Below are 25,019 nucleotides of genomic sequence, written 5' to 3' on the forward strand. Positions count from 1 at the left end.
GCTAATTAGTTAACTATCCCAGCCATAGGGGCTACCAGCTTCAGTTCTCCACCCAGCTCAGGTAAATATTAACTCTATCCTGGCCAGAACCAGGACAGCAGTGCAGGATTACTAAAATGAAAAATATTTCTTGTCTAATAAAATAGACCACACATTAGCTGATGAAGTGAAATAAAATACATCAGAAACATACATGTCCTAAAAATGTTTCTGCATACACATATGCATCTACATGCATAATTATATATGCATACATATGTATACATGGTACATATATATATTTTTAGATACATATGCATACATACCTACACATATCTACATATTGGAATCCATTAAGCTAGTAACAATCCATTTTGTATTCTTGTTTGGTCTACCTAATCTATGAATATGGTGATACTCCATATATAAATTTAATAAGATACAGGGAATTAATTTTGTTATTAAATTAATTCATTTTGGTTTGCATTCCTTCCCCACCTTGTATGGTTTCCTAAATAAATAAGCAGAGACTGGCAATCTGTGACTCCCTTATTTTTGTGCACCACCTTTCTCCTTTTTACTCCTCGTCTCTCTCTGACTGAAGAATCCCTTACTTTATGGGGGTGGGGAGAGGGTGGAGGGAAGAGAGTTAGAAAAATAAGATAGGGTGAGTGAAAGATAGTAGGAAAAAAAAAGTTATTTGGATGTTAGATGCAGAATTCAGGAAGAAAATCAAAGAAACACATTTTGACAAAGATTTCAAGAAATGCTTACTTTTATCAGAGATAACTTCCTAGCCATCGGATCATTCCCCAACCCACCTAGAGCCATATGGATCATAATTTTATTTTGACCAAATGTTTTAATTTACGTCAAGTTTGGTGTGAGCACTTACAGCTCTCTTCACAGTTGAATCATAGCAATTGGTGACAAGTGTAGTAACAACAGCCTTTTTGAATCCTGAAGTGTAGTGACCAAAGCACCGAGCAGCTAGGACAATAATTGTCCAGCAGCCATTAATTAAACGATTATCTACATATTAATTGTCAGTTAATTATCATTCAAGATACCATATTTTTAATACTTATATGTTCAAATGCGTGATTTCATACTTCATGCATTAGGTCCCTTAATTACAAATTTTATTTCCTGTTGTTTTTTGTAAATAACAGTGCTTTAGCTTTTAGATTTTGCTAATGTACTGGACTTGAAGTGTACAGGAAAATGTATATATGATATTCCATCTTTATTCTGCATTGTAGCAGAGAAAAGAAAATATTATCTCCTTCGAAGAGCTTGATCTTTTGCTATCACCTGTCCTGAATGCTTCAGTGACGCGGAGATTTGTTCAGTCTGGTGGAACTCATCATATGTCAGAAACACCTCATCATTCATTGTGCAGATATTTGTGTCATCTCCCTTGAAGCATGGAGGGAACTAGTACCTCATATGAAATGTCCTGAAATTTCATTTGCAGAAAACCCATTGTGAATGGCTGGCTGTAGACATTGCAGAGAAAAATTATTCTGATCTCTTTTATAAAAGACATAACTTGGATGAGTGTGTGTTCTGCCCCTGCCCTTTCCCCAAAAAGAAAAATATTTTTTTGTCCTGCAATGTTTCTTCGTCACAATGGTCCTCACTGGTCCCATTTCTCACTAATTAAAGTAACAGTGTTCATTTTGGGACCACATCTACACTAAAGGTAAATGCTGTATTGAAAAATTAAGGCAAAGAGCGAATTTTTTTGCTACTTGTTACAGAGCTCTAAGAAAATATTGCATCATAACAATCTGAGCATTTCTTTCAAAACTATTAGCTCACAAAACCAAAATGTAAAGTTGTAATATTATAGTATATAATTACTGTTTGGTATGTTGCATGATAGAGGTTATAGACCATCTTCCTAGAAAATTGTTGGCTTAAATAGTCCTTTCACTCTTTTTATTGTGTTGTCCATTAGAAGTTTCAATAAACATCTGACATGCTTCTGGAACTATAGACATAAGCTTTAAGTGTACTTTGTGTCTTAGATCATTTATCAGATATACTAATAATTGCCATAACTGATGCTACTGTTTGTTCCTGATCAAGGAATAAGTTTTGGAAACTTGGCAAAGAGCAGGTCTGTAGCTGTTTCACAGTCATTAATATCAGATCTGTGCAGTACTGGATGAGTCAGAAGGGCATATTTGATCTAGTTCAGGCATGTGAACATCAATGAATCTCTCTTGAGTTTTTTGGAGGAGATGATAATGAAGCTAACAGTTTCATGCACTTATGCTGGTTTGATGTCACCTGCAGGAGAACAGATGTGGTGCCTTAGCTGGCACAAAGTTAGTGTTGCATAGACAGACAATACTGGCTGTAGCATAAAACCTGCCTATACAAAGTAATCTGTCATTTTCTTTGGGGCAAATTTGAATCGACAGAGTGAGTTCATACCAAATCAGTACTTTTTCCGTCATGCGTTTGCACTATTTCTCATCTGGTACTAGGAGTCTTAAAGCTAGTGTTACTGTATGATAGATCTGAGCAGTTTGTAATGGATTGTATACAAAATGACAAATAAAGTTCTTCTTGATGAGTTTAGTTTCCAGCTCATTCATAATTATTGTCTCTTCGTGCCTTATTGCAGGATAGCTCACAAGTTAAGAGTGTATTCTTCTTCCTGTTCATCTCCAAATATCTCAAGAAGAATATGTGGCTCACAGCTGGAGAAGCACTAAACTAGACTGCTGGAGTAATGGGTTATTTCTTGGGAGGAACTGAAATATTCTGCATTATCACAGAATCATAGAATAGCTTGAGTTGGAAGGAACCTTTAAAGGTCATCTAGTCCAACCCCTCTGCAAGGAGCAGGGATATCTCCAACTAGGACAGGTTGCTCAGAGCCTCATACAACCTGACCTTGATTGTTTCCAGGGATGTGGCATCTACCACCTCTCTGGGCAACCTGTTCCAGTGTTCCACCACCCTCATTGTAAAAATATTTTTTTCCTAATATCTAATCTAAATCTACTTCCTTCTATTTTAAAAACATTACCACTCGTCCTTTCACAAGAGGCCCTACTGAAGAGTTTCTCCCCATCTTTCCTGTAAGCCCCCTTTGGGTACTGGAAGGCCACTAAAAGGTATCTATTTATCATGCGAAACTACTTTTTACTGCTTCACTCCATGCCCATCCTCCACTGTGTTTCTCTTGTTGGAATAAATATATCCAGTCTGAAGCCAGGATTCCCTCATAGTAGTTTGTTCAGATCATCCATCATTAAAGCAGACTCACAGCTGCTAGTTCTATTAGATTAGATTGTATAATACCTCTTTTTCCAGAGGCTGGTGGAGTTTAAGACATGAAGAAGAGACAGCAGCTAGGGGCATGGCCATTGCTGATAAGACACAGGTGAGCACAGTAAGTCATAAGCAGAATATACATTTGGTACAGAACATGCAATCAATTTTGTAATTGCAAACATGCAATCAATTACTCATTAACAGGCTCACAGCTTACAGGTCCTTTTGGACCTCACCTAGTAAGTCCACTATACAGTTGATTTTAGTGTTTCTTTCTGCCCATCGATATAAGTTTTTTACAGTTTCTCTCTAAATGTCGATCACTATCTACAAATTTGTGCACAGTCAGTCCAAAATATTAAAACTTCTCTCAAATTACATCCTTGTTTGTGGTAGAATGAGATATGTTGTAGATTAGCTGTAGTGTAAACAGCAATTCTGTGGATACAATTGCAAGTGCATCTAATTCAGAGATCATCTTATGTGACCCAGGCAGAGAAATATCAAGTATTTTTATTATTTAGCACAAATTGAGCATCTTTTTAAATATATTTCCATTAATAGCAAGATGAATTGGATTACAAGTTAAAATAAATGCTAAATATCTTTATTTGTATTGCATGAATATCTGAAAAAGCCCTCAGTCACTGTATATTCCGCAAAGGCTTTTATAAATAATTTTATTAGCCTTTTCTCATACTTTTAGTGCAGATGAAAAGTTAAAAGCTAGACACCAGTAGGTCTATCTGAGTTCATATTAATGGAAAAACTTCAAAACCTTCATAATGAGTTACAGAAAAATCTTGGTTAGGTCATTCCCTTGTAGGAAAAACATACTGGAAAAAGTCAGTAACTTGACATAACTTTCTAATTTAATTTGATTTATAGGATTAATTCTGCCAAACAGAACATGGTGATGGTCACAAGAAAAGTAAAACAGGAGAAAAGGTTGCATGTGAAAACCTAGTAATCTTCAAACACCAAAGAATCTGTCAGATCAGTTGTAAATATCTGAAACCAAAAAAGGAGACTAATATCATACCAGTCCTTCTTGCCTGAAAATCATCATGTTTTTAGTCTGTGAGGTGAGTGGAAAACTGACTGGACAGCCAGGCTCGAAGAAGGACAGCCAGTGTTTCAGAGTCCACTTGGTGGTCGGGGGTGCTCCTCAGGGATTGGTATCAGAGCTAATACTAATTAGTGCTTATGTTAAAAATAGTGGGACAGAATGGACTCTTAGCTATTTCACAGGTAATAGTGGAGAGGTCAATATGCTAGACAGTATGGTTGTCACTCAGAGGATTCTTTACATGCTGGACAGCTGGACTGGCAGGATCCTTATGTAGTTTAACAATACAGTTTGGAACTCCTCGGCACAAGAAGGCATTTACAAACTGGACCACATCCAATGGTAAGGTGGTGAAAATGTTTTGGAGAGTGGAGCAGATAATGTACAAGTAGAAGCAGAGAAAGCTGGGCTTGTTCAAACTGAAAGAGAGAAAGGTAAGTGGGAATCTAATTGCTGTCTTCCATTACCTAAGAGGTGATTTTAGAGAAGGCAGGGACAGACATTTCTCTAAAGTGGGCAGTGGAATTCTAGAGGAAATGGATAAAAATCACAATGGAGGAAATGCCAGTTCATCATAAGGAAAAAATACTTTACTGTAAGAGTAGTTAGCCATTGCAGCAAGCTGTCCAGAAGTGCTGCAGAATCCCAAACTCTGGACATTTTTTAAGTTTGTGAGTACTCTGATCTAAGTTTGAAGATAGCACTGCTTTGAGCAGCTATTTGGAGTAAATGACCTCCAGATGGCCCTTCCCCTCTAAATTATTATGTTTCTTTGGAACTAATGGAGGAAGCAAATTATGACCAGGAATTGACAGGTAGATGCAATCTAAGCAGGCTGAAGAGAGGACTTTGTGCAACTGCATGGCTTGGCAGTGCCATGTGTTGTTGGACCATATATGTTCAGTGATAAAATTACAATGGTGAAACATGAGAAGGAGCCTCTAAGAAGCAGAACTCTGGTAATGTGGTACAGCATGAAAATAGCAGCCCTGTCCACTTCCAAAAGCAAACAAGAATCCAGTGCTGCTAGCAGAGAAATGATGGGGTATCCATCTTATAAATTACGTAGCAAATACAAGTGGAAAATCAGTCTTGTTCTGCATCACTAAACCTTCCAAGTAGCTTTCAAGGGTAGCCAATATCTTCTGTTTTATTTGCAAAGCCAAAAGGGATTTTTGCAATCATTTAATCTGACCTCCTACTTAAAATATGCATAGGATTTTTTTTTTTATATAGAGCATGTGTTTTAGAAAATATCTAAGTTTTCACTGTACAAATTTTTAGTGGTAAAGAATCTAACATAACTCTCTGTGAATTGTGCCAAAGGTTAGTGAACTTCAACGAACTTTATTTGTAGCTTGAAATTGTGTGGCTTCATCTTCCACTGGTGGGTTCATTTTATGCTTCGACTGCTACAATGAGAAATTTCATAATAACTTCTGAAATTTCTGCTTTCCCTCTAGGTATTTACAAGGTGTAACCAAGTTTGCTTTTTACTGTTTTACTCCAGGATTTTCAGACTCTTATACCAAACATCACTTCCAGAGCTGGTAGTGCTCTGGGCCTCCTGAAGCCTGGTTGCTGCAGGGGAGCCCTCATAACTAGAATTCTACAGGACAGCCTATTTGCAAAATACGTTTGACTCATAAGTTAAGAAGGGCTCATATATGATAAACTAGTGATTCAGGCCCTTCAAAATGCTCATTCTAACCAGCTTTTTCAGTCCATTATTTTAAATCTCCCTTCATTTCTCAACTTTCTTTGTAGCAAGAAAAGGTGTACATACTGTTTCATTCACAATTGCCTAACAGGCCAAATACATTAAAAAATACATTACATAGTATATGTTTCAAGTTTGTTGGGTGGAGTGGATTTGTTTGTGTGTTTATTTTAACAAAGAATGTATTATCTGCGAATAGTCTGTGGGGTTTTTATACTCTCCCAGTCCCACAGAGGAGTTTGTGTTAAAACCTAGTTAAGAATCATTGCTTTCACAGACAAGATTGCTGACCCCACCTTAAAAGTATGGTTTGAATTATTTGTTTCCAAGTATTTGACCTTTCATTTGTCCACATAGTTTGCTTAATCCTGAGCTTATGAAGTGATCCAGTTTGGTCTGTCTATATCAGTAATTTCTTCTCTGAGATATTTGACATTTTTTCTTACTTCATGCTGTTTACAGCTTGAACAATGATGGGTTTCTGTTTACAATTCTATTTTGAGATTCAACTATTGATTTTATATCCATTTAGTGGGCACTCATGTGAGTTTTACATTGTATGAGTTTCTTTTATTCATTTTTCTCAGCTAAATTAGAAAATGCATTAAAAAGTGTTTTTTGAGGTATATTATTATTATTATTATTATTATTATTATTATTATTATTATTATTATTATTATTATTATTATTATTATTATTATTATCAAGATTGGAAAAGACCTAAAAGATCATCCAGTCCAACCATCACCAATACTTCTCAGCTAAATCATATCCCTCAACACAACATCCAAACGTTTCTTGAACACCCCCATGGTCGGTGACTCCACCACCTCCCTGGGCAGTGCATTTCAGTGCCTGACTACCCTTTCCGAGAAGTAATATTTCCTAATGTCCAGCCTGAATCTCCCCTGGCGCAGCTTGAAACCATTGCCTCTAGTTCTATCACTGTCTACACGAGAGAAAAGGCCGACCCCTAGCTCACTACAACCTCCCTTCAGGAAGTTATAGAGAGCTATAAGGTCTCCCCTGAGCCTCCTCTTCTCCAGACTAAACAATCCCAGCTCCCTCAGCCGCTCCTCATAAGGCCTGTGCTCCAGACCCCTCACCAGCTTCGTAGCCCTCCTCTGAACGCGTTCCAGGGCCTCAATGTCTTTCTTGCAGTGAGGGGCCCAAAACTGAACACAGTACTCGAGGTGCGGCCTCACCAGTGCCGAGTACAGGGGGACAATTATCTCCCTGGTCCTGCTAGTAACACTGTTTTTGATGCAAGCCAGGATGCCGTTGGCCTTCTTGGCCACCCGGGCACACTGTCGGCTCATGCTCAGCCAAGCATCAATCAGTACCCCCAGGTCCGTTTCCTCCACACAGTCCTCCAGCCACTCCGCCCCAAGCCTATAGCGCTGCCTGGGGTTGTTGTGGCCGAAGTGCAGGACTCGGCATTTGGTCTGGTTGAACCTCATCCCATTGGCTTCAGCCCAGCTCTCCAGCCTGTCCAGATCCCTCTGTAGGACCTCGCTACCCCCAGGCAGATCCACACTCCCAGCCAATTTGGTGTCATCTGCAAACTTACTGAGGGTGCACTCAATGCCCTCATCCAGATCATCAATAAAGATATTGAAGAGGACAGGCCCCAGCACCGACCCCTGGGGAACACCACTTGTGACCGGTAGCCAGCTGGATTTAACTCCATTCACCACCACCCTCTGAGCCCGGCCCTCCAGCCAGCTCCTTACCCAGCCAAGAGTGTACCCATCCAAGCCATGGGCTGCCAGCTTCTGCAGGAGAATACTATGGGAGACAGTGTCAAAGGCTTTGCTGAAGTCTAGGTAGACCACATCAACAGCCTTTCCCTCATCCAGCAGATGGGTCACTTGATCATAAAAGGAGATCAGGTTGGTCAAACAGGACCTGCCCTTCATGAACCCATGCTGGCTAGGCCTGATCCCCCGGCCATCCCGCACATGCTGCATGATCTCCCTCAAGACTATCTGTTCCATAACCTCCCCTGTAACCGAGGTCAGGCTAACAGGCCTGTAGTTCCCTGGATCCTCCTTACAACCTTTCTTGTAAATGGGAGTCACGTTGGCAATCCTCCAGTCTTCCGGGACCTCACCAGTCAACAAGGAGCGCTGATAGATGATGGAAAGCGGCTCGGCTATCACCTCCGCCAGTTCCCTCAGCACTCTTGGGTGGATCTCATCCAGCCCCATGGACTTGTGGCAGTCCAGTTGGAGTAGTAAGTCTCTGACCGTAAACAGTAAGTAGTAAGTCTCTGACCGTTTCAGTAAACACCATATACTCATTGTTCGGAATATAACAATAGCTCTAAAGAGCACTGACCACATTTATCTTGGAAGGTAGATTCAGAAAAAATATATTTGATGCAAAAGACAATGTCAAAATACGAAGTACAGGAGTAGGCCCAGATTATGGACTTTTTGCATAAAGGGCATTCATTAACTGGAGAAAAAGTATTTGCTGCACCTGATTCAAAACATTCAAAACACTTCTCCTGAAGTAAATTCCTTACATAATGTGTGAATCAAGGGTCATCTACTTTATTCTCGTTAATGTCAGTATTTGAAGAAGGCATTTCAATGTCAAGCCATGGTCAAGATCAGATCCAGATACAATTGCCAGGTTCAGGCAAAGACCAGCAATCACCCGGCAAGTCTACGGTGACTAGACAGGTCCACGGTCAGGCCAGGAAGGCAGTCTTGGCCTGAATCCAAGTCCATTAGTCCTGGATCCGAAGCAGAGGGTTCCATGGCTGCAATGCAGCTGCAATGTCACTCAGGTGGGAACATGCTGGAAAGTATCATCCTCAAAGGAGCTCCCAAGGAAAGCGGGAAGCCCCCAGTGAGACTTCCTGGCAGAGCTATTTGCAGGGGAGACTTTGCTGAAGGTTCCTCTGGAGAGGAAGCTTTTTCTGGAGAAGCTTCAGAGTCAGTTCAGGCTTCTAAAAGAACTGTATTAGCAAGCTGGCCTTGCAGTCAGGGAGGTAAACTGCTCCTAACAAAAGAAAACTGAATACCAGAGCAAAAGGAGTCCGAAGAATTGATTAAGGGAAAAACTGTTGGTGTTTTAATCTTCACCAATATGTCATTATCTCTCCAGAGTGTTGGGCTTAAACTCTGTCACAGAAAACAGGGGAAATCCTTCTTCATGTGAGTGCAGTAATATAGGATTTTAAAATCAGCTTTTACAGCAGCCAGTGAAATTGGAATTCTGTTTCTACTGATACTGCAACTAGTACTCCATACACTTAATCAGTGTAATTCCTCTATCCCATGAGTATATAATGATAGTTAAGAAATGCCATTTCAACTTATAGAATAAGAGATTATCGTACTATCTTATTAGGTCTTCAGTAAAGAGTGTCATTATCCAATTTTCATTTTCCTATAGAGAAATCTGAAACCCACGTGTGAGAATTAATGTGCTTGAATGGACTAATGAACAAGCTTCAGCGAGGAAAAAGAGTGCCCTGAGCTCAGACTGTAGGAGGTGGTAGCCTGACAATGTAAAACGCATCACCTAACCTTTCCAGTTGTCACTCCCAATCAATATGTGTGTCTGTTTCGCAGAAATCAATAGAGACATGGTTCTCATAGTAGCCATGAGACCCGACCTGATCTAGAAGAAAAATCATCTAAATAGCAAAACACAAGCCCATCAAGTCTGACAAATGATCAGCTACAAAGAGCTCTGATTATTTTCGTTTCATATCCCAACACTAGATGCAAAGATGGTTTTCTACAGATTAAGCTGAAGACAACGCATCACACATGTAGTCAATTACCTCGCTTTCCCACTTGTCCCCTTTCACACTGAAATTTGTATTTGTTTAGACTTCTCTGTAGAAACATCATTATTGATGTCTCATACAACTTCTAAAATCTATATGTACTAAATATACTCTTTAAAAGGTTATTCATACATTTGTCTAATTTTAATAAGAGGATATGATTGTAATAACTTACAGGTTAATCTGAAACAGCAAAAGCCTTGAGAAATAAAAAAAAATCTGGACTGCAGAAACTTGAAAAGGATGAAAACGCATTCTGATAGGAGGGCTTGTTTGGGAGTGTTATTCTTTTACTTATCCCATTTCTGTCTCAAATCACCCTTGCTTAACAGATGGCTTGGTTTCAGACCTCTGGCTTTAACCTTTATTGGTCCCAATTTTGTGTGGTGTAGCTCCTTTATTTCAATTTGAATATGCTCTATAGTCAGCCCGCTATAAACCACAGTGCTGAGGCTCATCTGGTCATTTTTTCCTCATTTGAAATCCATTGCTATTGTAAGGAACACAGCACATTACAAGTCATGGTAATACATGTTTTGTGTCATTTCTATTTCCAAAGGACTGGATTTCTTCCAGATTTGGAATGGTGAGTGGTTTGGGAGCAGTGTGTCTACCATGCAAACAGAATAATGTCTGTATTCATACATTAGTGCTAGTTGTGGCTTCAAAACTGTGCATGTACACTGTGTAATATTTTTTTTTTTAAAAAAAAAAAGGATAAAAAAAGGAGACAAATTTTCTGAGGCGTTGTGATCTGCCATAGGAATATCAGTGTTATCAATGTTATCAAAAATTTGTGGCTCTCAATACAGCAGCAGAGGCACAATGGAAAGGAAGAAGTAAAGCTGATTGTTTTGAGGTTCCTCAAGGGTCAGTGGGGAAAGAAAATCAACAGCAGCAGCAGCTGCTGCGGCAGTCTGATCAACAAAAGAAAACCCTTGTGCTCCCTGAAACCAGTTTCCAATTGTGCCACGGTCCATATTCCATATGAGTGCCAGATACTGAGTTCTCATGGGTGGAGAGAAGCCTGAAGCCCTTCTGGCTGTTACAATGACTTTTTTCTTTCAACTTAAACTACTGCTGGGTTGTGCTTGGGGGCAGGGAGCAAGAGTTTGAAAGGAGAAATGCTTGAGAGGTGTGGGACTTCTGAGGAAAGACCGCTTGCAGAAAAAGCTTTTATCAGTTCTACTTACCCAGAGTGTAGCTTAATTTACTTCAGGATCTTGTTAGTTGTAGTTCATTTGTTAGCAAAATAACGACATCAACTCTTAGGGAGTTGTCATATTGAGTTCCATGTAGGTTGTTATTACTGCAAATCAGATAAAATGGACCAGCAAGACACTCTGTGCTGAGTTATGTAGGTCCACATACGAATGTTATATATTTTCTTCTCCATGTAGATTAAAGGCACTTATATGTGTGTGTGCAAAGCAAGATCCCAATAATGACTTGGCTATTTTAAATTTATTTAAGGACTATTTTGATTGTCTTCATTATATATTAGCAGCAAGGGAATTAATGTAAAAATATGACCACAGCCTGTGATTCTGTGATACCAGTATAATTGACTGAAATTTTAAAACAAATTATTTTTGCATTTGGCCTGTTTCCACATAACGTATTAAATGACAGATTAAATGACTCTCTCTTTGCTTTCAGTCTGATATAATAATTTCAGTTTGATTTTACAGTCCCTTACAAATCCTACTAGTAACAGAGTAATTATTGTTGTGTTAATAACCACAATTTCTGAAATCTTCAAAATGGATCTCATCTGTAAAATGAGGCTTTTGCTATAGAAAATTTCAAAATGCATCCCCTTACTGTTGAAATATCATCAGTGAGTTTCTGGGCTTTTTAATGTCCTTTTTAAGAAGTTAAATAATTCAAGGGCTTTAGCTGCATTAACTGGCAAAGTGTCAGTGTTAACGGGTATGCGTGTGTGTATGCTGTTTACCTGTCCTTCAGGGTTGGGTAGAGGTGAGTTTATCAACTGATCACAAAAAGACATTCCCTCCTTTAGCAAAATAACAGAATAATTTGATTTATTTTTAGTATGTTCTTTGCAAGACCATGACATGGAAAGGTGCATTTTATCACGACGTGGCTGAGCAAACTTCAGGGTGAGCTGTAAGCTCATATTGAGACTTTCCCAGCTTTACTATTGCTAGACCTGAGCTTCCTAGGGTAGTGCTAGCTGTGAAAAGCCTATTGATACTGCAATTACACTTTCTGACTCTGATTTAGACATCCTGTGTGTCCTTCTCCCAGAACAAACACCGGAAGCCCATTGTTTCAGCACACGTAGTAAATACTGTAGCGAACTCTTTTTGTAGAATAGTTATGTGAGTAAATGTTCTTTTTATCCCTGGAATGACATTTTGTTGTTTAAAAGTACTTACTTTTCCTTTTCCCCTTAGCATTACCTTAAGCAAAGACACCATTCTTTGGCCTTAAATGATCCAGTGAATTTACAGTACACAATTAATTGCGACACCGACAAGTCTGGCACACCATGTTGATAAGGATAGTAGGGACTGTGGTGATTTTATAATGAATTCACTTTAAAACCCAGCGAATAGTAGCATACAGGGACATCTTACAGCTGCTTTCTCCAGCTAAATCTCACTACTGAGAGTTGATTCCAAGAAAAATAACAAGTTAGGCTTGGTTAGTAATGCTGCAGCTTGGAATATGAATCTTTACAAGGGAAAAAATCATTTGTACTGTACTAGCTTTTCATGAGCTGATGCGAAGAGTAAATCTCTCCAATGGCAAAATAAAGTTGTCAGACAGCTTTTTCGTAAGATGCTCTTGGACACCAATATGACAATTCTCTCTCTTGGTCTTTTTTTATAGCTTGCTAATTCTGAAAGGAAAGTCATCTTTGCCGACATTTTTGTTGATCCAGGCAACGAAATTTTAAGTAATTGTGATACTAGAACAAAAATACAGACTACTACTTAATAACCAGGAGTACCCCTGTTGCTTACTGAAAAGATGCTTTAACCAAATGCCTGGTATCTAGGATAAGATTCTGTATTTACTGCTTTATATTTTCAAATTGAACTATGCATATGTGAAATATCTTCTCTTAAAAATTATCAGGCAAATTTATAGGCACATGAGAACACTGTCATGCACTGAAGAATGTGGCAGTGGACATCAGCATGAGGCGTGAATGCCAGTAAGCAGGCAGTCATTTTGTTTCTCAAGCACTTGAATAGGTTCCCTTCTTCTCTGTCTTTACTGGACATAGATGAGAAAATTTAGACTCTTCTCATTTGGGTAAGTCTTTATTTACTGAAACATAATTGAAGCCTAAGAAGTATGGTAAGAATTGACTGCAGGAGTCTTCTCTTCCAGGATATGTGGGAGAGCCAGGGCTCCTGGGTGGGCATCTAAATGTATGATTCTAATCTCTGATACTGAAGGTCTTGGAAGTTCTTCTAGTTTGGGTTATGCAGATGGTTATCCTTGCCTCCACTGAAATGCACTACTTTATGGCTGTGGAGGAAAACGACATCATTTAATTACTAGGTGCTCCTAAGAAAACAGTGAACTGGATGTATTATCTTAACTTTACTGAGATTTGGGACAAAAAAAAGGTAGGCCCCACTGTATGTTGCAAATACACCTAGTCAACAGTTCTGAAAAACACCTACTTACTTGAAAGTGTTCTTTTGATTATTTCAAGGTAGAATCATCAGCGATGTCTTGTATGCTTTTCACAAGTATTTTCTAATGTTTATCCTCATTTCTATTAAAATCTTAAAAACATTTTTCATTTGTAGATTACTTTTGATGTACAATGTAATTCTGAATGTCTTAAAAAGGAAAAAAAAACATGTCTAAGAAGTATTGTTACATTAAAATGCCTTGGTGATTAATTTAGACATACATAGAATCATATCAATTCTTACATCAACAAGCAGGATAAGAAATTACGTATTTCAGAGTTCTGTTAATAAGCAGACTTTAAATCTTACATTTTCACACAGTTTACACAGCTTTTGTAAAAAGTACTGTCAAATAGACCAACTGCCTCAGTGAGCTTATAAAGTATCAGTGAGCCTGATACTCCAGGTTAGTCATAGTAATGGAAAAAAAAAAAAAAGAAGATATTGTATACTAACACCGTGAAAAAGGAACTAAACCATACACAAGTAGCTACAGAATGAAAGTTATCATAAATAACCAACTAAAAGTTTCAGATCATATTTCCATTAAACTCACAGGCAGCTATAAATTAGGTAGTCCTAGTTTTCTGAAGTGGCTAAGGGTTCTTTGTTGTTGTTTTCCTTTTATTGGTTTGGTTTTGAATCTCTGTTTTCTGCTTCAAGTTTCCCATGGGTTCAAATGCCCTATTTGTGCTGCCGTGAAGATTTGATAAATCTCTTAGTCATTAGTAGAATGATGACCACTGATGCAACCTCTTTTCATAATAACTAAGTACTCCTTATGCCTTTCCTAGTTGGTTGCAAAGAAAAATTATTTCAGTTAACAAAATTACAAAAACAATGTAAGAATTCACTTCACTTAAAAATGTCATATTAAATTCATATGTATATTTCCCACAATGCAATAGAGAGCAAGAAATACTACTGAAAAAAATGGAAAATAAAAAAAAATCAATTACAGGAAAAACAATCTCAATGCTATTGCATACAGATGTAATATATGAATTGTCATTTTATCTTAGAAAATTCTCTTAAGAAGTCACTTTCTGCACAGGTGCTTTCATTGAAATCTGGAAATGTGACGAGCCAGTCAAACTCTTCTCTCAGCTCTGTTCTCTCAGTTTCAAATAATTCAGCCTTCCGGGTCATCACTTAAACTGACAGAGTTTGCTCACAATCTGCCTGGGATGCAAGCAGGAGAAGAAACTGTTCTACAGTTGAGCATCTTCAGTTAGAAGTTTCTGCTGTTGCCACGAAACTCCTCAGCAGCTGCAAGTTCGGTCTAAGCAGGCACTTCTGAGATAGGAAGCAAGGGCAGCAAATATGCACAGTATCTAATAATCTTCATGTTGGTCCTAAGCATATACATAATAATAAAGATGAGCAAAATAAAAACAGCGCAAAATAAAATCAGCACAAAATAAACTAGGTCAGCAAAGCCTACACAGCTTTGACACCCTTGACTTTAAGAATCCTAAATTGGTACATGTGGATGTATTTACTGCATGAGTGACATCAAACCACATTTGCTTATATTTCCAAATATTAACTCTTCAAAAGCTGAGATAAATGGCTTACAATGTTCACAAAAATTATTTGACCTGAGTGGAATAGATACCGCTGATGGTGTAAGGAAAAAAGATGGCAATAAGATACAAAATGAAAGCCATGAAGCCCACAGCCATATTAGCCATATTAGCTTTCATTTCTACCTATGATTAATTTAGACTTCCAAAATCGTAGTACATTTTTGAAAGATATTTTTGGGCATATTCTGCCAAAAAGAAGAACTGTGCAATTAATTCAACCTGTACTGTTTTAACTGTTCCATTAACAAAGAAATGAAGAACTGAACAAAAGAATCTTTCCTGAAGATAATAACAATTATATGCATAGTGTAATTGTTGCTGATGTTCCCTAGTATTCATTAGGGAATTTGTAAAATTAATGGATAACTAGAATGGTCCCATTTAAAAAAAAAAAAAAAAAAAAAGTTCAATTCAAGCTATCCAGTCCATTAATTAACACCTAATTCCTTGCAGGGGATCAGCTAAATGTAGCATTTAAAGCTAAGCAAGATCCTCAATGAGCAATTTTCACCAGTCTTGTGTTTTAGAGGTTCTGAACTATTGGCCTGAGTTTGAAAGTGTTTCTAGCCTTTTTTTATAAACCATTTCATTTGATTTTAAGGACCAGATAGAGGTCAGTAAAATTTCCTGACAGGCAGAAGCAGGATAATCCTTCTCCAGAGCAAGATGTAGCTTGCTTTGGGTCACCACAAGAGGCTGCAGATGCAGGTAGAATATACAGGTTCGGAAAGGAATCAGGCAAATTAATGAGCAGGGGATCTATAAACAGACACTAACAGGAATAGGCAAAAGTATATCTTCTAGAATCTTTAATGCAGTGAATGGATACTGAGGGTGTACAAAGATAACCAATCACAATAGCCAAACTCACATCCTTTTTCTGAATATTGCCCTACCTTGTCCCTGTCAGGCACAGAACTCTGGGCGAGATGGACCATGTTCTTAGCAATGCTATCATTGTGCAGTATTAATTTCTGTTGCAATTCTTCCCAAAATAAAGTGCTAGGAAGGAGAAAGAGCTGGGACAGAGAACTAAGGGAAGAGCCTTGGATAGTCACTGTTGTTGCTCCTTTGTTTCTAGAAGTTGGAAAAGGTGCATAAGAGTAATTGCTGGAGTGGAGAGCAGCCTCCTCCCTTTGAGCTGAAGCAACACACTTCCAATCTTCCTTCAGTAACCATGGGAGTCAGCCAGCCTGGCTTTGCAGATCCTTGTTGCAAAAAAAAAGTGCTGTCTTTTAATGAAGGAAGAATGAAAAGACTGGAGGAAAATTTGCTGTGGGGAGGAGATGGTGAATGAAAGAAAAGCATTTAGCTTCTCCAGGTAGTTTACAAATAAGTAATACAGTTGTTAGCCCTCTGAGGGGTCTGCTGTGAATGGAGCCTACTGAATGCAGAGCACCATAGGGCATCAGTCTACTTTATTTAGCTCCCTACCCTGAGTTCTCTCAGTATTGCAGCTTCAGTTACTGGTAGTGAACAGCTTTGAAAATACATCCCTAAAATGTTGAAAGTAACACCATTTTTATTAATCAGTTGGATTTAAAAATAATAAAACCAATTGTTTTTGTTACATACTCAGTAGAATATAAAGTGTGGTTTCTAAAGTTACACATTTTAAGACTGTTCAGCTACAGTAGAAATAAATATATTATTGACTGCTATGAGTTCCATTCATACTACATTAACTTTTGATTGGTATGTGTCGTAGTTCAGCCCCGATCGGGACCAGACTACGCAGTCTCTCTCTCGCTCCCCCCACCCTCCAAGAGAATAGGAGGAGATGATATAAGAAAAACGGCTCAAGGTTTGAGATAAGGACGGGGAGAAATCCTTAAAGTTACCATCAAGGGCAAAACAGACTCGACTTGGGGAAAACTATTCATTTATTTCTAAAACTAGCAGGAGAATGAGACAGGGAACAAGATAACCTTCCCCCACCCCTCCCTCTTCCCGGGCTTAACATTATCCCTACTACCTTCCCCTCTCGAGCGGCACGGTGCAGGGAAAGGGAATGGGGGTCGCGGTCAGTTCATCACGCGTTGTTTTACGCCGCTGTATCATCGTCGGGGGAAGAACTCCTCACATTCCTCCTCTGCTCCATCGTGGGGTCCCTCCCACGGGCCACAGTCCTTCGTGGAACTGCTCTGGCGTGGGTCATCTCTTCCACAGGATGCAGTCCCTCCAGAACAGCTGTCCCAGCGGGCCCTCCACGGGCCACAGCCTCCTTCAGGCCTCCACCTGCTCCGGCGTGGGGTCTTCCACGGGCTGCAGGTGGATCTCTGCCCCTCCGTGGACCCCCATGGCCTGCAGGGGGACAACCTGCTCCACCATGGTCTTCACCACGAGTTGCAGAGGAACCTTGGCCAGGAGGCGCGTTACTCCTCCCCCTCCTTCTGAACTGACCTTGGCATCTGCAGCCATTCCTCACAACAGGCTGGCAGACGCCTCTCAGGATCCTTTTTACATCTTATTCACTTCTCATCTCCTCTCCACTTCTTGCAGCCAGGCTGGGCTGAGTTGGGCCCAGTCGGCTGCCCGGTGGGAGGCTAGAGGGTGAGGCCTGCAAGGCCCACGAGGCTCGCACCTCCCCCTCTCTGCCCCCCGCTCAGCTGCTTCACATCTTCTCTACTTTTTTTTCTGTTTTCCCCTACTTAAATACGTTATCGCAGAGGCGTTATCACGGGACATTCTGCTACCAATCGGCTTGGCCTTGGCCAGCAGCGGGTCCGCCCTAGGCACGGCCGAGTCCACTAAACAAAGGGGAGCAACTTCTAGCAGTTTCCTACAGAAGCTACCACCTTAGGCCCCCCCTCACTAACAAAACCAGAACAGTATGTTTTTATATTAAATGAAATGATTCACACAATGATACATTTATGCAATGAAAAAGGAATTGCCTTTTTTATGACACTCAAAGATCTGTGAGAGTAAAAAGAAGTTCCCTTAGTCTTTTACATTTTTCTGAATATTCTGTAGAAGGGGAACACTTCTCAATAGAAAATGCTGATGACCAGATTCTTTACATACTTTGATTTAATAACTGTAAATCTGGGCTAACATTGTACATTGATTTAAATAAAAACTCATATTTTGCATTAATTTTAATAAAAATTCAGCACTTCAAAGCCATTGCAACCACTGTTGACTATATTGCATGTAAGTGTTAAAGGCTTTTGTGTATGAGTGTGAGAGAGAGATCTGAATCACTGAAAGTATGTTTTGCATCTAATGTTCTGGCTGTACTCTACGTCCACATGACCTGTTAAAATAAGACCAGCCATTTTGCCCTTGTAAGACTATTCTCACACTATAGCTATTAACTTTGTCTGTAAGGTTAATGAACCTCCTAAAAGCTGGATATCTTTGTTCATTTTCTGGGTATCCACATCTTACTGTGATATCATCATTATTTTTCTGCTAAGTGACTGAGTAATAAGCACACAACACCTTGCAAGTGGTTTCTTTTCAAGAAGGGAAATGGAAAGACATCCTAGTCATAATTTAGTGCATATAAACTTAAACACAGAAAGACTTTCTACAGCAGCCCTCTAAGGAGAGCTGTTTTGTCCACAAAGAGCAGTTCTGCATCAAGACTTGATTCTAAACAGAATCCCAAGGCAGGCAGAGAGTATCTCTCCTGTTCCTTCTTCTCATGATGCTGTTAGTCCACAAAAGCTTGGGTGAAAAAAAAAGTCAATCAATTGCAACAACAAAAAAAAAGGTATCCAAGGCTCAAAATTTGTTCCTATGGTAAGGAAAGATAACTTCAAAAACAGAGGAAATACCTTCTAGTAATGCTTGTCATCACAATACACTTAACAACTTTTATATATAACATTTTGCCTCCGCTGTTTTTTGTCCTTAAACTGAATTTATATACTTTTAGTGGCATAGGATCAATAGTATTGATATTTTTGGAGAATAATAATGTATAATAAAATAGTCTGGTGCTTAGAATTATATCCAGTAATGATCAGTCTTCATGTTGGAGTGCACTACTACTTCTACTTGGATCAGCCCTTTCCAACAGCTTCGAAAGCAGAAAAAATAAGCAAAGGGCTCTGAAGTAGAATGATTCACATCCTCAAAAGAGACTATGGAGCTATAAACCAGGATCAAATGTGAGAGGTGAAGAGTGATCCTACTTCTAAATACTTTTTACCTGCTTGGCACATCATTCTCCCTTCTAGCCTTTCTTTTCCATTGTTCTTTTAGTCTCTCGAATACAGGGTTTTACTGTTTGCTATGCCCAGTGGTGTCTGCAATATATCTCCATGGAATTCCTGATTTGGAGCTTATGATCTCTAGACAAAATGTTGCTTTTCTTATTCATGGCTGACGTGAAGCAGGCCACAAACAAAGGTTCGTTCTCATTTGACTAGCATGGAGCGATGGGACACAACAGTGTCTCCCCACTTTTTATTAACTGTAAACTATCAGGGAGATCCAGGACCTCTTGTATGGACCACTGTGGTGCAGGATGGTCTGGTGTGAGGCTCATCCTATTTCAGTGCATGGGGTTATGTCTTAATGGAAAGTCTGCCCCATGTGTGGTAGCCAGCTAATGAGAGCTGTCTACTAAGAGTCTCTGTTGCAAGCTGTAGCACAATATACTGGACAATTATGGACTGTTGGTGGTGTCCACAAGGGCAGTGCTGGAATTACTGGTTGTGGGAATGGCTAGCAAAATTGGTACTGAATGCAAGCCCCTGAAATCAGATGTTCCCTCCTTGACCTTTCTGGAAATTTAATCATGCATGTTAGTATCTTCCTAAATTTATCTGTGTTCCTAAGCCTGCAGGTAGATCTTTTCTTCAGAATGAGGAAGCATGCATCCCAGTGGGGCCAGATCCCTAGCTAGTGTATATGCACACCGAAAACAATAGATGTGAAAAATTGCAATGTCTATACTAGAATACATTCTGGATTTAAAACTGTATGCCATTTATAATTTAAATGAGTTAAAATATGCCCTGTTTGTGTTTTTCATAGTGGTCTGTGATGCCTGTCTGTAATTCTTCTATCACTTCCATCCGCTTTAATAATTTCTACCTCTTTCTGAATTTTTAAACCTCTTTTTGATAATTCTAAGTGATACATTTCCTTCTGGTGCTTTAATTATCAGTTTTGCTTCCCAGTGAAGTGCTTGCTGTCTGAATCCTGCGATCCTTCGCATGATAGGAAGAGTGTAACCAAAGAGAATTTTGACTAACAGTCAAAACTACTGCATTTCCACTATGGCATAAAAACTAATTTCAAAGATGAGAGAAAAAAAAATACAATAAGAGCTTCAAATATCATTAATGCAGTAGTTGGATCCTGTATCAATAAAAGCAATTCTGTCATTCACTGCGGAAAGACAACATTTACCCTTACATGCTTGTTAAATAATCTTTTGGAAGCCAGAACTGCGTACTGTCATATCTGATAGATTGTATTGCGGCTTGGAAATGCTGCTGCAGCATTCATGTGCCATGCTCTTCTAAATTACAGCACTTAGTTCCATGATAATCAAGTTATAGAAGCTAAAATGACCAATTTAGAGTCTAGAATCAAGTCATACTATTACCATACCAATTGCTTTAGCACTAGAGTTGAATGGTCATACTGTGCAGCATAGTACCATCCAATAAAAAACTTTAGCCACCACGAATTTTTCACATTACTGTATTTTCAATAGTGTTATTTTAAATTATATTTAGCAATTCAAAAGCATTGAACAAAGCAGGTATTTTCAGAGCACTATATCTTTTTTAATTTTGGTGGTTTTTTAACATGTCTGCAGAAAACTGCTCTCTCAATCTCTAGAATTTAATTTTCTTTAGAGTTCTGTGTGAATTACTTTCAACATATGTCTAGGATAAGTAGATTTATGATCTAGATGATAAAATCTAATTGTGAAATGGCTATTTTCAGGATTCTGGATGTAGTTTTTTGGAGATGCATAAGTGAGATGCGCAAACAGAAAATTATGAAAAGTAGAATATCTATTATGTAGGATTTTGCTTATAAAATTTATTAATAAGTGAATTGCATGCAAATAGATTTGTTTGATATAATGAGAAAATACCAGCAGCAGTATAGATGAGAGAAAAAGACATTCTAAAGAAACATGTTTATAGGCTCAGTTCAGTCATGTTTTCTAAATGTGAAAAATCACCAAGGTAAGTACATTGAGATTGATTGACTTCTTCACATGAGTTTGAAGTTAAGCTTTTATTTAAGTAAGTGTCTTGCTGAACTGGAGGAATGAAAAGAAACTTTTCAGTGAGGATGGTTTTTAAAATTAGAAATTAAAGTAGAGTTTGTTCATTTATTTACACATGAGGCTTAGTTAGTCTAAAAACCATTATAAATAAACTTAGAGAAGTATATGAAAATATCGAGTTACAGATCCAATGCCAAAAATATTATTATATCAAAATTCAGATCACTTTTGTTCAAATATTAATTTAAAAATATGTATTTTAAAATGGTTAAGATGCTTTTGGAGTTTGATAATATCACCTTATGCTTTGGACCAACTGGAGAGAGTATGATGAACAAATTAATTTCCAATCAAAAGCTGTTATTAAACAAAAAAAGAAAAAGAAAAGGTAGAGAAAATGAATGCATCTTTCTGTGCAGTGTTTGTCATTAAATAGTGAATAATCCACCTGATAGCTAACTATTTGAATCTGAAATTAATTGAAAATATTAATGGAATCTGCCCATGTATTTCCATTATATAAACTGAAAACAATTAGAAAGCTAAACAAAGAGCATAAAAGATAAAAATATTTAATTAATTTCTATCATTATAAATTGCATTAAAACAGAAAAGAAAATGTGTTTTGTTTACTTGGCAAGATCCTTTGGATTGCTTAATAATAATGAATGCATTTACTTGCCAGAAATGCCAAGTGGCTGTCTGGTTATATGATGTTAACATATTAAACATCTGAGCCCAATTGACGCATTATGGAGCTCTACTTTGATGCTACATAACCTTGCATTTTCATTCCTTGCAGAAGGGAATCCGTATACCTGGTGGGTTGGAAAAGCCAATGAGAAACACTACTACTGGGGCGGATCGGGACCTGGCATTCAAAAATGTGCCTGCGGCATCGAACGCAACTGTACTGATCCCAAGTACTACTGCAACTGCGATGCTGATTATAAGCAATGGTGAGTGGTTTACAAGAAGGCAGAGTGAGAATGACTAGAGTCTTTTGACTTTTACAACTACTGCCATTATTCAGAATGTCTTATATTTATGTATTTCATTTTGTAACAAAGAATGAAGGCAAAAATTCTATATTTGTGATCCTTCCTACTGCAAAGTACCTACTAATCTCTTCATTGCCATTTTATTTACAGTATCTGTGATTGTCGTAGTTGAGCCCCGATCAGGACCAGACTATGCAGTCTCTCTCTCACTCCCCCCACCCTCCGAGAGAATAGGGGGAGATAATAATATAAGAAAAACAGCTTGAGGTTTGACATAAGGACAGGGAGAAAGTCCTTAAATTTACCATTACAGGCAAAACAGACTTGACTTGGGGAAAATTATTCATTTATTACTACAAACAGCAGGATAATGAGACAGAGAACAAGTCAGTTCATCACGCGTTGTTTTACGCCACTGCTTCATCGTCGGGGGAAGAACTCACATTCCTCCCTTGCTCCATCGTGGGGTCCCCTTTGTTCCGTGGACTCGGCCAGGCCGAGGGTGGACTCGCTGCTAGCCAAGGCCAAGCCAATTGGTAGCAGAATGTTCCCTGATAATGCCTCTGCAATAATGTATTTAAGAAGGGGAAAACAGGAAAAAAAAAGAGAAGAGAAGATGTGAAGAAGCTGAGTGGGGGCAGAGGCCCAGAGGGGGAGGTGCGAGCCTTGTGGGCCTTGCAGGCCTCACCCTCTGGCCTCTCGCCAGGTGGCTGACTGGGCCTGACTTAGCCCAGCCCAGCTGCAAGAAGTGGAGAGGAGATGAGATGGATGATGTGAAGAGATTCTGAGAGGCATCTGCCTGCCTGTTGTGAAGAACTTTTCTTGTGAGAGGAACAGCTGCAGATGCCAAGGTCAGTGAAGAAGGAGGTGGAGGAGTAATGCAGCTCCTGGCCAAGCTGCATTAAAGTTCTTTAAGCAATCTGAACTATTTGTTTTTCATAAATTTTGTGCTTGATTTGTTTTTTTTTTTACCAGGTATGTTTTAAATTTAATTTTAAAAGTACAGAACTAGCTATGTTAATTATGGACTCATTTATGATGTATTCTTTCTCAAGGACTAGCTTACACTCTAGGCTTTTCATATAGCTTAAATCTAGATGATCTTTGTATTAATTCTTTTTAAAAGTTCATGGAGCATCTTTACACCCCATCTCTCTGAATAAAATAGAAAAGAATATTCTGTAAGTTGTAAAACTATTTAGCATAGGTTTAATTTGTTGATTATCAGCCTTAGATAGTTAATAGGCCAAATGGTAGATATTGGCATGGAATATGAGATACAAATATTTGCACACTTCATCTAAAATAGAACTTGATTCTTAAGAAGAGCCCACATTGCTGCTGCAGTGTAAATATTAAGTAATTAATTTTATCATGGTAAAGAATTATGCATAGAGAAGAAAAAAAAAACAATTAAAAAAGACATGGTGGAAAGAGCTTCACCTAGAGCAATCCTATCAGGGCAATCCAAAGTGGACCTTACTCCATGATTTATGACTGGAATGAAATTAATCCAGAGGTAAGTGAATCAAATTATGTTTTAAAAGGTTAATTTTACTTGCTAACTATGATCTTTTATTAAAGAGTGTGTAACTGACATTCAAAGTCGAATTCCCTGAGTCTTCAGCAAATAAACTACAGAAGTTGCTGTTATTAGCAGCAAGAAATTCTCTGGATTACTGTTAAGTAAAGTCTTCTTCAAATTAATACTTTTAGGTAAAGTTTATGACTTTATGAATAAAAAATAGTATTTTATTTGAATAAAAACATTATTAGTAGTACCATTTATGCAGTTCCTTAAAAAATGGCTAACATTTTAGGTTAGCCATTTAGGTCTAACATAACACCTAGATTGGCCAAAGTTTCTACACCACAGTGTTCTGGTTTTGCTTAGTCAGGGGGGGCCTAAGGGGGTAGCTTCTGTAGGAAACTGCTAGCAGTTGCTCCCCTTTGTTCAGTGGACTCGGCTGGGCCTAGGGCGGACCCGCTGCTGGCCAAGGCCAAGCCAATTGGTAGCAGAATGTTCCGTGATAACGCCTCTGTAATAACGTATTTAAGAAGGGGAAAACAGGAATAAAAAAAAAAAGGAGAAGATATGAAACAGCTGAGCGGGGGCCAGAGAGGGGGAGGCGCAAGCCTTGTGGGCCTTGCAGGCCTCACCCTCTGGCCTCCCACTGGGCAGCCGACTGGGCCCAACTCGGCCCGGCCCGGCTGCAAGAAGTGGAGAGGAGATGAGAAGTGAATAAGATGTAAAAGGATCCTGAGAGGCATCTGCCAGCCTGTTGTGAGGAACGGCTGGAGATGCCAAGGTCAGTTCAGAAGGAGGGGGAGGAGTAATGCTGCTCCTGGCCAAGATTCCCCTGCAGCCTGTGGAGAAGACCATGGTGGAGCAGGTTGTCTCCCTGCAGGCCATGGAGGTCCACGGAGGCACAGAGATCCACCTGCAGCCCATGGAGAACCCCACGCTGGAGCAGGTGGATGCCTGAAGGTGGCTGTAGCCCGTGGAGGGCCCCCTGGGGAAGCTGTTCTGGAGCGACTGCACCCTGTGGAAGAGATGACCCACACCGGAGCAGTTTCACAAAGGGGAAGGGAGGGACCCCATGATGGAGCAGGGGAGGAATGTGAGGAGTTCTTTCCCCAACAACGAAGTAGCAGTGTAAAACAACGCGTG

General features: G+C 39.1%; 1 protein-coding gene across 1 annotated transcript in view; it reads left to right on the forward strand.

The window, feature by feature from the left end:
* CNTNAP2 (contactin associated protein 2) overlaps positions 1 to 25,019 on the forward strand; it is a 1,234,090-nt gene that overhangs the window by 995,610 nt on the left and 213,461 nt on the right. The window contains exon 14 of the mRNA XM_086743072.1: positions 22,150 to 22,306. Within this exon, the coding sequence (XP_086599198.1) occupies positions 22,150 to 22,306 (157 nt within the window). The remainder of the gene's footprint in view (positions 1 to 22,149; positions 22,307 to 25,019) is intronic.

Source organism: Chlamydotis macqueenii, chromosome 2 (assembly GCF_036417535.1).
Source record: "Chlamydotis macqueenii isolate bChlMac1 chromosome 2, bChlMac1.mat, whole genome shotgun sequence".
Taxonomy (NCBI): domain Eukaryota; kingdom Metazoa; phylum Chordata; class Aves; order Otidiformes; family Otididae; genus Chlamydotis; species Chlamydotis macqueenii.